Genomic DNA, 13,195 nt, shown 5'->3' on the forward strand with positions numbered 1-13,195 from the left:
CTTGCTGTAGAATATTCTAACAACATAATATTTTTTTAATTTTAATTTAATATACTTTTAGCGTGCGTATATATATATATATATATATATATATATATATATATATATATATATATATATATATATAAAGTTTAATTATTAGCCCGATTAAATTTTTTTTTCTGTTTTAATATTTCCCAAATGATGTTTGACAGAGCAAAGAGATTTTCACAGTATGTCTGATAATATTTGTTCTTCAGGAGAAACTCCTTTGCTTTATTTTGGCTAGTATAAAAGCAGTTCCTATTTTTTTAAAAAATATTTTAAGGTCAAAATAATTAACCCCTTTAAACGATATATTTATTTTCAAGTCTACAGAACAAACAATCGTTATGCAAACACTTGCCTAATTACCCTCACCTGCCTAGTTAACCTAGTTAAGCCTTTAAGTGTCACTTGCTGAATACTAGTATCTTGAAAAATATCTAGTGAAATATTATTTACTGTCATCATGGCAAAGATAAAATAAATCAGTTGTTAGAAATAAGTTATTAAAACTATTATGTGTAGAAATGTGCTCTCTCCGTTAAACAGAAATTGGGGAAATAAATAAACAGGGGGGCTAATAATTGTAATTTATATTCAACTAATCTCATAGAAATGTGTTATATGGCAATATATGCCTGACAGTTCATGTTTGAATTTCATATATATAACATAAATGTCATATGTTTAACATATTTTAAAAGACTGCAAAATTTCCAGTTGTTTCTATATGGCCATATATCTGTCCATTTTTGAAATAATGATATGATATTTCTGTATGAAATATCGAAAACAACAAATAAATAAATGAATGAATGATTAAATGAAAAAATATCTATTTACTGTATAATTAAGATTTATTAGCCCCCTTTATTTATTTATTTATTAATTTATTATTTTTTTTAAATATATTTTCCAAATGATGTTTAACAGAGCAAGGAAATTTTCACAGTATGTTTGATAATATTTTTTAAAGTCAATATTATTATCCCCTTCAAGCTATATTTTTTTTCGATAGTCTACAGAACAAACCATCGTTATACAATAACTTGCCTAATTACCCTAACCTGCCTAGTTAACCTAATTAACCTAGTTAAGCTTTTAAATGTCACTTTAAGCTGTATAGAAGTATCTTTAAAATATCTAGTCAAATATTATTTACTGTCATCATGGCAAAGATAAAATAAATCAGTTATTAGAAATGAGTTATTAAAACTATTATGTTTAGAAATGTGTTGAAAAAAATCTTCTCTCCGTTAAACAGAAAAAAATAATTAAAGGGGGGATAATTATTCTGACTTCAACTGTATAAAATAAATAAATAAATAAATAAATAAATAAATAAGTAAATAAATGAATAAATGAATAAATGAATAAATGAATAAATAAATAAATATTTTAATAAATAACTAGTTAAATATAAATAAATAAATAAATAAATAAATAAATATTTAATAGATAACTAGTTTAATAAAAATAAATAAATAAATGAATAAATAAATAAATATTTTAATAATTCAACATTTTAATAAATAAATAAATAAATAAATAAATAAATAAATAAATAAATATTTTAATAATTCAACATTTTGATGAATAAATAAATAAATAAATAAATAAATAAATAAATAAATAAATAAATAAATAAATAAATAAATAAATAATATTATTTATTAACATATTATAAAATAATTTCCTTCCTAAAATCCTGCTAAACCCAAAATATAATTTTAAACATGTTGGAAACCAAACTGTGATGAAATGTTTTATTCCCAACAAATGAAAGAAGTTATTATTGTGGATTAAATATCCTGACATTATTATTTGCCTACTTAAATTAGTGTTTTAAAAGTGTTGATTTAATAAAGCCCACAGTTGAAGAAACTTAAAGGAACCCTATCACGCTCGGAGGTGTTTTTCAGTGGTGGTCTCTCTCCTGCCGGCAGGACTTGTGCATTCGTTCTCCTTCTCTCAGGCTTTCTCTGCCTCCATCATTGTGTTTGCCTACAGAAAGCTCGAAGCGCTCAGCCATCCCATCTCTCTCTCTGTTTCTCAGTCAAAAAGTGAACTCATGCAAAGACGCCACTCTGAATCATTCAGGCTACACGCGTTTCCTCTTTATCTCCCAGTTGTGTATTTTTAACATCTCTGCAGCGTTTCCGAACACTGACGGATTCTATTAATCACACCACCAGCTAAATGCTTTCGACCAGACAATCGAGGGAAAAGTTGAAATAAGATCCCCCCCCTGCCCCCCAAATCAAAGGTATGTTAATGCACGCGCTCGAAATGAGCAGTTTAATTTCCAACACTTGCATATTTCTCCGAGATGAAATATCAGTTTTGTTCTCTCTCGCTGTGCCTGACCAGACTGTGAAATGAGACGGCTTTCCAACTCAGTTCACTGATAAATGCACACGTCAAATAATGCACGCATGACTCGGCCCTAGCGTACGTTTCTTTTTTTTTTTTTTCTTCATCTTTTTTCTCTCTCCGTGTTCCAGCGGCAGCGAGACAATTACTAGCGGTGGCGGCTGAGCTGTCAGAAGAGGTTTTGGGGGGGCAAAGGATGTGAGAGCTTCATATGAAGCGCTAGTCTCAGGGTGTCATCTTTAAAACCTCACCGCATTTATCAGCTGTCAGCAACAAAACCAGCAATTCAGCAAACACTTTTGTCTGCTATTGTACATGATGGAAGCGCGAGGGGAGCTTCAGAGGAGATGCAAAAATGAAGTAGCCTTCTCAGGTGCTCCAGCTAATTTTTTTTTTTTATTATTCATTAATATATTATTAATTAATTCAGCAAATCATAATAAATGTGAAATGTTTTATAAAAGGTTTAGTAAAAAATATATTATAATTATAAAAACATTAATATTTGGAGGGTCTCCTTGTCATCACCCTGATTTTTTGCTCCCTCTACAGATTCTCAATTGGATTTAAGTCAGGACTCTGGCTGGGCCACTGCAATATGTTAATATTTGGAGGGTCTCCTTGGCATCACCCTGATTTTATCTCCCTCCAGATTCTCAATTGGATTTAAGTCAGGATTCTGGCTGGGCCACTGCAATATGTTCATGTTTGGAGGGTCTCCTTGTCATTCACTTGATTTTTAGCTTCCTCCACAGTTTCTCAATTGGATTTAAGTCAGGACTCTGGCTGGGCCACTGCAATATGTTAATATTTGGAGGGTCTCCTTGGCATAAACCCTGATTTTATCTCCCTCCAGATTCTCAGTTGGATTCAAGTCAGGACTCTGGCTGGGCCACTGCAATATATTCATGTTTGGAGGGTCTCCTTGTCATTCACTTGATTTTTAGCTTCCTCCACAGTTTCTTAATTGGATTTAAGTCAGGACTCTGGCTGGGCCAGTGCAATATGTTAATATTTGGAGGGTCTTCTTGGAATCACCCTGATTTTATCTCCCTCCAGATTCTCAATTGGATTTAAGTCAGGACTCTGGCTGGGCCACTGCAATATGTTCATGTTTGGAGGGTCTCCTTGTCATTCCCTTGATTTTTAGCTTCCTCCACAGTTTCTCAATTGGATTTAAGTCAGGACTCTGGCTGGGCCACTGCAATATGTTAATATTTGGAGGGTCTCCTTGGCATCACTCTTAATTTTAGCTCTCTACAGATTCTCAATTGGACTTAAGTCAGGACTCTGGCTGGGCCACTGCAATATTGTAATGTTTGAAGGGACTCCTCGTCATCACCCTGGACTTTTTAACTCCCTCCACAGATTCTCAATTGCATTTAAGTCAGGACTCTGGTTGGGTTACTGCAATATGTTAATGTTTGGAGGGTCTCTTCATCATCACCCTAATTTTTAGCTCCCTCTAGAATTTTAGTTGGATTTAAGTCAGGACTCTGGCTGGGCCACTGCAATATGTTAATATTTGGAGGGTCTCCTTGGGATCACTCTAATTTTAACTCTCTACAGATTCTCAACTGGATTTAAGTCAGGACTCTGGCTGGGCCAATGCAATATGTCAATGTTTGGAGAATCTCCTTGTCATCACTCTGACTTTTTAGCTCCCTCCACAGATTCCTAATTGCATTTCTATCAGGACTCTGGCTGAGTCACTGAAATATGTTAATGTTTGGAGGGTATCTTCATTATCACCCTGATTTTTAGCTCCCTCCACAGATTCTCAATTGAATTTAAGTCAGGACTCTGGCTGGGCCAATGCAATATGTTAATGTTTGGAGGGTATCTTCATTATCACCCTGATTTTTAGCTCCCTCCACAGATTCCTAATTGCATTTCTATCAGGACTCTGGCTGGGTCAATGACATATGTTAATGTTTGGAGGGTATCTTCATTATCACCCTGATTTTTAGCTCCCTCCACAGATTCTCAATTGAATTTAAGTCAGGACTCTGGCTGGGCCAATCCAATATGTTAATGTTTGGAGGGTCTCGTTGTCATAACCCTGATTTTAAGCTCCATCCACAGGTTCTCAATTGGATTTAAGCCAGGACTCTGGCTGGGCCACTCTTAATATTGTTTTTTTTTTTTTTGGATTGTCTGTTGCTTTGTAACTCATTTGGATGATATTTTACTTTCATTTATTTTACTATTTATTTTCGTTTAGATGTATATATTTTTTATTTAAATTATTAAGGTGAACCTAACGACACTAAAATGAGATCTGTGACTCAACTGGTTATGAACACTGATTATGAAATGTGTTTATAAGCACATGCCACTTTGTAAGTGTAAACCAAGAGTAAATTTTGTAAGCGAAATCCATTACACTTACAAAGGCTCATAGCAGTATTCTTTTAACTTGGTGTATGGCTTAATTACCGAGTACAGACCCTCTTTGCTTACAATCAAACCGCTGAAAATAAAACATAACTGATATAAAACCCTTACAAAAAATAGCAACCTCTGAGCAACAGAAAAATATTTTGCAGAGTACATAGATGTATTGTTTCATTTTTAATTATTCATTGATTTATTAATAATTCATTCAGCAATCATAATGCATGTGATTGTATTTTAAATTGTTCTTAGTAACAAATGAGCAAAACCCAGTTGTTTGATAGATGGATTTGACTCATACTATTATTATTGATTCTTATTACACTCCTTATTTTACATGAGCATGTTTCAGCCTTATGATAGATTCTGCTTCAACTCTGGACATCACGATTCTAAGAAATGAGTCACAAAAACCAATTGTGAAGTAAAAGTTTCCAGGAAAGTTTTCTATGCCCCGTTATTTAACAAAAGTTTGAACCTGTAAGTTTAATAACAAACAACCACAGGGATATAACAGTGTCCGTAGTTGAAGAAGCATTCTATAATTGAATAAAATAGGTGGGCGTACTCACTATTGCTTTTTGCCGTTGTCTCTCCCTCTGCTCGGCCCTCTCACATTCCCGTTTCTCATAGTCGCGTCGGTACTCCTCTCGCTTCAGACGCTCGTGCTGGTATTCCTCATAGCTGTCATACCTAGAATTGAAATGACAAAACATTGCAGAACGAAATCACATCAAGTGTTCTCTAAACACACAATAAGAAACAAGGAACAGAAAGCAGTCTCCTGCTCCTCTGACGATTCTTTCTTAGAAAAACTCCACAGTAATATCAAGAGTCTCCTCTAGAGTTTCAGAAAACCTCTAAAATGTGAAATAATGTGTAAATATTTTCCCAGAAATAAAATGCAGGTCTTCAGTTTTCATTTTCCCAATCAAACAGTTTATTATTTATATATATTTCATTATTTAAATATATTCCCAAGCCCTAAATTATTCCTACCCATGTTCTTCAATTCTTACTTAAATTACTTTTATTCAACCAGCAATTGACTGAAAATGACACAGGCTTCTCCTAAAGGATAACACGACTATGTACAAGAGGCATTATTGTGTGAAAAACAAAAATATTTCTCAAGTGACATGACCAAAATTATTTATGCACTTCTCAATAATCAACAGAAAAGTCTTCATTGGCTATTACTGCAGTCAAACACTTCCTACAATTGCTGATCAGCTTTTTGCAAGACTCTAATGATATTTTTGCCCATTCCTTTTAGCAATGAGCTCTAAATCTTCAGGCTTCCTTCCCCCAACGATCTCAATTGAATTTAAGTCAGGACTCCGGCTGGGCCACTGCAGTATGTTGATGTTTGGAGGGTCGCCTTGTCATCACCTTGATTTTAAGCTCCTTCCACAATTTATTAATTGGATTTAAGTCAGCACTCCAGCTGGGCCACTGCAATATGTTAATGTTTGGAGGGTCTCCTTGTCATCCCGCTGATTTGTAGATCCCTCTGCAGATTCTCAATTGCATATAAGTCAGGATTCTGCCTGGGCCGCTGCAATATGTTAATGTTTGGAGGGTCTCCTTGTCATCCTGCTGATTTTTAGATCCCTCCACAGATTCTTAATTGGATTTAAGTTAGGGTTCTGGCTTGGCCACTGCAATATGTTAATGTTTGGAGGGTCTTCTTGTCATCACAGATTTTTAGCTCCCTCCAGAAATTCTCAATTGGATTTGAGTCAGGACTCCAGCTGGGCCACTGCAATATGTTCATGTTTGGAGGGTCTCCTTGTCATCCTCCTGATTTTTAGATCCCTTTACAGATTCTCTATTGCATATAAGTCAGGACTCTGGCTGGGCCACTGCAATATGTCAATATTTGGAGGGTCGCCTTGGCATCACCTTGATTTTAAGCTCCTTCCACAATTTATCAGTTGGATTTAAGTCAGGGTTCTGGCTGGGCCACTGCAATATGTTCATGTTTAAAGGTCTCCTTGTCATCCCCCTGATTTTTAGATCCCTCTACAGATTCTCAATTGCATATAAGTCAGGGTTCTGGCTGGGCCACTGCAATATGTCAATATTTGGAGGGTCTCCTTGGCATCACTCTAATTTTAGCTCTATACAGATACTCAATTGCATATAAGTCAGGGTTCTGGCTGGGCCACTGCAATATGTTAATGTTTGGAGGGTCTCCTTGTCATTCCCCTGATTTTTAGCTCCCTCCACAAATTCTCAATTGGATTTAAGTCAGGACTCTGGCTGGGCCACTGCAATATGTTAATGTTTGGAGGGTCTCCTTGTCATCCCCCTGATTTTTAGCTCCCTCCAAGGATTCTCAATTGGATTTAAGGCAGGGTTCTGGCTGGGACACTGCAATATGTTAATGTTTGGAGGGTCTTCTAATCATCACCCCAATTTTTAGCTCCCCCCACAGATTCTCAATTGGATTTAAGTCAAGACTCCGGCTGGGCCACCCTTATTAATTTTTTTTAAATGTCTCTTTTAGCTATTTACTTTTTTATCTTCTTTCTATGTATATTTTTTTCATTCAAATTCTTAGGATGTGCACCTAACGACACTAAAACGAGATCTGTGACTCTGATTAGGAAATGAGTTCATAAGCAGCAAGAGATCATCATTACACTTGTAAAGGCTCATAGCCGAAGCATGAGTTTTTCTTTTCACTTGTTGTATTGCTTAATCATCGAGTGCATAGATCTTTGCTCCCAATCAAACCATTGAAAATAAAACCTAACTGATAAGGTTGGAGCTGTGAAACAGCAACCTCTGAGCAACCGAAAAATGTTTCTCAGAGTACATAGATGTATTGTTTGCTGTTTTGCTCAAGTGGCCTTGGGAATCAGCAAGCTCAGAGCAGACTGTTTTCCATTCTTCTTAGCGGCGAAGACAAACAAACACATTAATAAGATGTCTCATTACATCGCGAAAGGTTACAGCTCCCAATAGCGGGACTCTTAAGGGAATATGGCAGAAAATTTGGCAGCTGTGTCTGTCAGCACAACTTCACATGCCATTACTTTTTGCTTAGTTTGAACTTTACGTCCAAAAAGTGCAACTTTTTCTACAGCCATTTGCAATAGAGGCAACATGGTGTAAAAAGCACAATATGAGCGGACTAAAGCACCATCAGGGAAAAGGTGTAGCTGGGAGGTAGCGGGTCCCTAATGCCAGCAGCTCTTGCCAACGGAAGCTTTATTGTAAAAGTTCTGAAAGTTAAGGCCTTGAAATGATGCATCATCATAACTCATCATATCAATTAGACAGAGTCAGCAAGTGACTTGCTTCCTTTGCATAAGGACAGACTCTGAAAGTATTGCAGACACAGTACATTCTCTTGCAGCACTTATTTAAGTCTGTCTTATACACCAGTCTGCATATACACAGATCAGCAAATATGCATTTTCCTAGCATAAGATTATATTGAAGAGTGTGTAATAACCTGGGTCTCCGACCAAAAAGAGAATGCGACTGGGACTGAGGGTTTCCACAAATCCTGGGAGTGAAAGTGCTTTCGTCCATGTTGCGAGGAGACCTGCGTACAAGCAGAAAGAGAACAGGATCGTTTTGTTGAAAAATATATAAAAAGTAAAACGTTAACTATATTAAATCGCATATATAGTTTACCCAAACAAAACAATTAGCCCATCATTTATTCTCCCTCAAGTGCTTTTAAATCCTTAAAGGTTTCTTTCTTCTGTTGAACACGAAATAAAATGTTTTAAAGAATGCTGGTTGTTGGCACCCATTGACTTCCATAGCATTTTTTTCCCTACTGTAGAAGTCAATGAGTTCCTGTAACCAGCATCTTTCAACAGAGGAAAGAAATGAAAGGAGGTTTTGAGCAAGTGAAAACTGAGTAAATGATAGCATTTGAATTTTTTGAGTCATCTTTCCCTTTAATATATATATATATTTATACAACAGTTCTGTCTGGTTCTCAAATCTGATTGGCTGATAGCCGTGTGCGATATTCTGCAATATCAGAACTCCTACAGCCTCTTTACCCTTTGTGTATTACTCCGCCCACATACAGCCAGTAAAAAGCAGACACTACAGATCTGAAATTTAAAATATGCACGCTCAGCTGTTTAACTGTTTGTTTATGATTTGAATCCGGAAGAAAGTAGTTCCTCATACAAAAGGGTTTTTAAGACTCTCCATGTTTGATTTTGTTTTTATATACACAATTATGCCTTCAAACTATAAACGCAATATATGTATAAATGTATTATAAATATAAATATAAATATATATATATATATATATATATATATATATATATATATAAACACAATATCACATTTGTAGCAGTGTACATATACATATGTATGTAAGTATTATATGTACATATACATATAAATATATGTATATATGAAGAGTTCTAGTACAAAACCGTCTAAATCCATCAGACCTCTTTTCTTGTATATCAGCATTTTCTATCAGGATACTCTGATTAGGTTCAGAAATTTCATTTTATATGTAATAAAAAGGTTATTAGCTAGTAAATAAAATAACTTTTTTGTCATAAATGTCACTTTAGACAATTCTTGGGGTTTTTAGAAAAAAAAATTATTTTGCGTCAAAACAAGCTAAATCCACTTTTGCTTTTTTTTTTTTTTGCAAAAACCTCTAAATCAACCTGTTGAGACAAGACAGTGTAATTAAGTGAAAATCACTAAAGATGCAATTGCAAATTGGTTCACCAAACATAAAACACATTACACAAACCACCTGAAATTAAAAAAAATATCTAAATCTGTCAAGTAGGTGGCGGTTCATTCTGCTGTTATAAGGAAAAAGCAGAAGGAAAATGAATGAATGAAATCTGTTGAGTAAGTGTATTAATCAATAACATTAAAACTGACATTAATTAAATCTTTAGAATCTATTGTCATTTCTGATATTTGGGATTTAGATTTAATGTAAGTAGAGCAATGGAAACATTGTAAACTAAATTTGGTAGATTCAAATAATGTGGTGTAAAAACATTGTGAAACATCCATGTCTGTGCATTGTCCATTAATATAAAAAGCTTATCAGATGTATAGGTAATGCGAACCCTACTGAAAAAAACAGCTTAAACCAGCCTAGGCTGGTTGGCTGGTTTTAGCTGGTCAACCAGGCTGGTTTTAGAGGGGTTTTGGCCATTTCCTGGCTGGTTTCCAGCCATTTCCAGCCTGGTCTTAGCTGGTCAGGCTGGGAGATGACCAGCTGGTCATAAGCAAATCTATTTATTTGATGGTGTACTACGTGCCTTAAGCATTTACTCAATGTCATTAGCTCATTTTTGGCGGAAGTGTATTTATTTATTTATTAGTGTGTATATATATATATATATATATATATATATATATATATATATATATATATATATATATATATATATATATATATATATATATATATATATATATATATATATATATATATATACATATATATTTATTTATAGTGGTCAGCATAATTGAGTACACCCCATTTTGAAAGTGAAATTTTTTATCCATTTCTCAGTAAATATAGGCAATGTATTTCGGTGCATTTACACAAAAAAAGATTTATAAACAGATATGTTCTTTAAAATAATATTTTACTCACCACACATATTTAGAAATTGAAAGATAATACTATTAAATTTAAGCAAAATATTGCAAAAATAAATTATAAACTACAAAATTTAAACTAAATTTTTAGAATCGTTTTGCTTCTCATGATTTTTCCTCTTTTTTAAATTTGTATTTAATATTTTTCTCTAACATTTAAATTTGGATGTACTTGTTTTTGGACCGTTATCGTAAGCTATTTCGCTAGATAAGCTCCAGATTTGGCTTCAGTACTGACTAATATAACGTATATGCACAAATATAATATTGTATAGCTTCCTGTTAAAATAATAAACTTAAAAGAGAGATTTGTGAGGGGTGTACTCATATATGCTGAGCACTATATATATATATATATATATATATATATATATATATATATATATATATATATATATATATATATATATATATATGTATATATATATATATATATATAAACTTTAAAAACAGACATGGGCAATAGAATAAACAATGCTGATGGGATAGTTCAGATGTCGAGTCTATTGAAACACTTACTAAAATGGCCACTAGATTAAAATCTGAGAACTCTTCTGAATCGTCTCCTCAGTATAAGCCCTTAAACATGTGCTACTAAAATATATAGATTGAAATGCGCTAGAGTAAATATTGTCTTGCTGGAGTGCTATCCGGATGTAACCCACTTTAAAGTGTCCAGCACTTCACTCAGTGGGCGTTTCTTTCATCTCGCGGGGATGGAGCGGGCAGCACTGTCGAGCAAAACAACAGCTGCTACTAAAAACAACAGAGCCCCATCAAAGAGCGCTGGAACGAAATTAATCTAAAATTCACGCTAATAGGAGGAAGGTCCACTGAGGAAACAATGTGAGACTTCCATAAGTCTCTCAAGTTTCACAAGTGACACAAGCTTGTTTGCCCAAGAAATGACTCTGCTGGACTCTATTTGTCATCCGCACTGCTCGCGAATGATGAGAGATGAAAAACCTGTAAATGAAACTTCAAAACTCCTCTGAAGGCGCGTCTGCGATTTATAAAAAGACAGTGTATTGCTATAATGGTGAGTGAATGTCTTAACTCAGGTTTGGATCGGCTCATTTGGTGTAGCAGCATGAATGCTGCAAGTGCGTAGATGAGCAATTTACCATCGAAGACACTGTTTATCTTCCAAGCTCATTTTATCTTGTGTCCCTCAAAGCCAATGCTTACTGTCTATTGTGCGCAGTTCTTCTCTGATTTTGCAAAATCAGCTGTAACGACTTCAGTGGCCATGCTGTGAGACCCAGGCTCTCTCTTTATTGCAATGACAGCCACAGAAAGATGTTTACCTTCTCTACAGCCCCTCCTGCTGAGACGTGTGGATTTGTGTCCAAAAAGATTGCTCGGTAAACGTGCTTCAGAGAAAGTTTGTAGGCTCAGTGTTGGGTAAGTTACTTCAAAAAAGCAATTACTTCCCTAAACTAGTATTATTTTAATTTTCAATTTACCTTGCCTGGAAAGTAATTTAGTTCCTCAATAAGTAATTAAATGACTTGACTCATTATTAAAAATGCAGATGAATACAAAAGCATTAGAAACTCTTAGTTATTTAAACTTGAGTCAAACAGGACATCTCAGTTTTATTTAAATTAAATGAACACTTTAGCCCAATCCCAATTCTTTTTTAATTGTATTAAATTCGTAATAATGACAAAAAATAAATAAATAAATAAATAAATAAATAAATAAATAAATTATAATAATAATAATAATTTGTGGATCTTCTTACTTCCGGGTGCAACTATGCTGCCGTTGTGGCTTGTGTATTCAAAGAAATTTTCTTACCCCTTGGTTTGGTTCTGAAAAATCTCTGTTCGAAGGGGTATCTACCCCTTCCCCTTAAGCCTGGTTTATACTTCTGCGTCAAGTGACCAGCGTATCCCATGGCGCATGCAACGCGCGCAGCTGTGCATTTATACTTCTGCGCGCTGTCTCTGTTGGTCTGCATTAACACTTCTGAAACGCTAGTTGGCAGTGAGATGTAAATGTTCCTCTGTGTCGAGTTTCTTCGGTGCTGTTTTGATTTTCCTGAACACTTCCGGGATGTCCAAGTGGCTCAAACCCGCTCATTTTGAGGCAGGAACCGACGGACGTGCAACAACTTTAACTATGAGGTAAACACAGAACAAAACTTTCCTTCCGGAGCTCCTTCACGGGACTCCACACTTGTAAACAATCGCTACATTGGGCTCGCGCCATTCACGCGGCTCTCGGTCCCGCCCAGACTCGTCAGCGCTACCAAGCTGACCAATCAGAGCTTGCGCTACGCGTCGTTGCGGATTGGGCCTTAAATTTTAAACAATATATAAGCATCATATCTCATACATATATTGACATGACTTTTCTTAAACATGAACAATTGTCAGATAAATCTATCCCTCTTTAGTTGAAAATTTGATTTAGTAAGCAAAATATCAACGATATATACAATAACAGTGGTTCCTCGTTATTCGTTACGTTCTAAAAATAACCTGCAATAGGCGAAATCCATGCAGTAGTCAGCTTTAATTTTTATAATTCATAGATTATTTAAGGCTGTAAAACCCCTCACTACAAACTATATACTCTTTTCTCAGACAGGCATTAACATTTTCACACTTTTCTCTCTCATTTAAACACTCTCAAAGTTCAAACCTTCGTATAAAAATAAGCCCAGTATCATAGAATGAACAAACATTCATTCATTCATTCATTCATTCATTCATTTTCTTGTCGGCTTAGTCCCTTTATTAATTCGGGGTCGCCACAGCGGAATG

At 34.8% G+C, this 13,195-nt stretch overlaps 1 protein-coding gene across 11 annotated transcripts in view; it reads right to left on the reverse strand.

Moving 5' to 3' along the window:
- ppargc1a (peroxisome proliferator-activated receptor gamma, coactivator 1 alpha) overlaps nt 1–13,195 on the reverse strand; it is a 93,913-nt gene that overhangs the window by 16,838 nt on the left and 63,880 nt on the right. For 10 of the 11 annotated variants that reach the window (XM_017357140.4, XM_073907568.1, XM_073907564.1 and 7 more), the window contains 2 exons: nt 8,261–8,353; nt 5,367–5,487 (listed from right to left, as the gene is read on the reverse strand). In XM_017357140.4, the coding sequence (XP_017212629.1) occupies nt 5,367–5,487; nt 8,261–8,353 (214 nt within the window). Of the gene's footprint in view, nt 1–4,530; nt 5,488–8,260; nt 8,354–13,195 lie in introns of those variants that run through there. The other variant, XM_073907566.1, reaches the window with a different exon arrangement.

Source organism: Danio rerio, chromosome 7 (assembly GCF_049306965.1).
Source record: "Danio rerio strain Tuebingen ecotype United States chromosome 7, GRCz12tu, whole genome shotgun sequence".
Classification (NCBI taxonomy): Eukaryota; Metazoa; Chordata; class Actinopteri; order Cypriniformes; family Danionidae; genus Danio; species Danio rerio.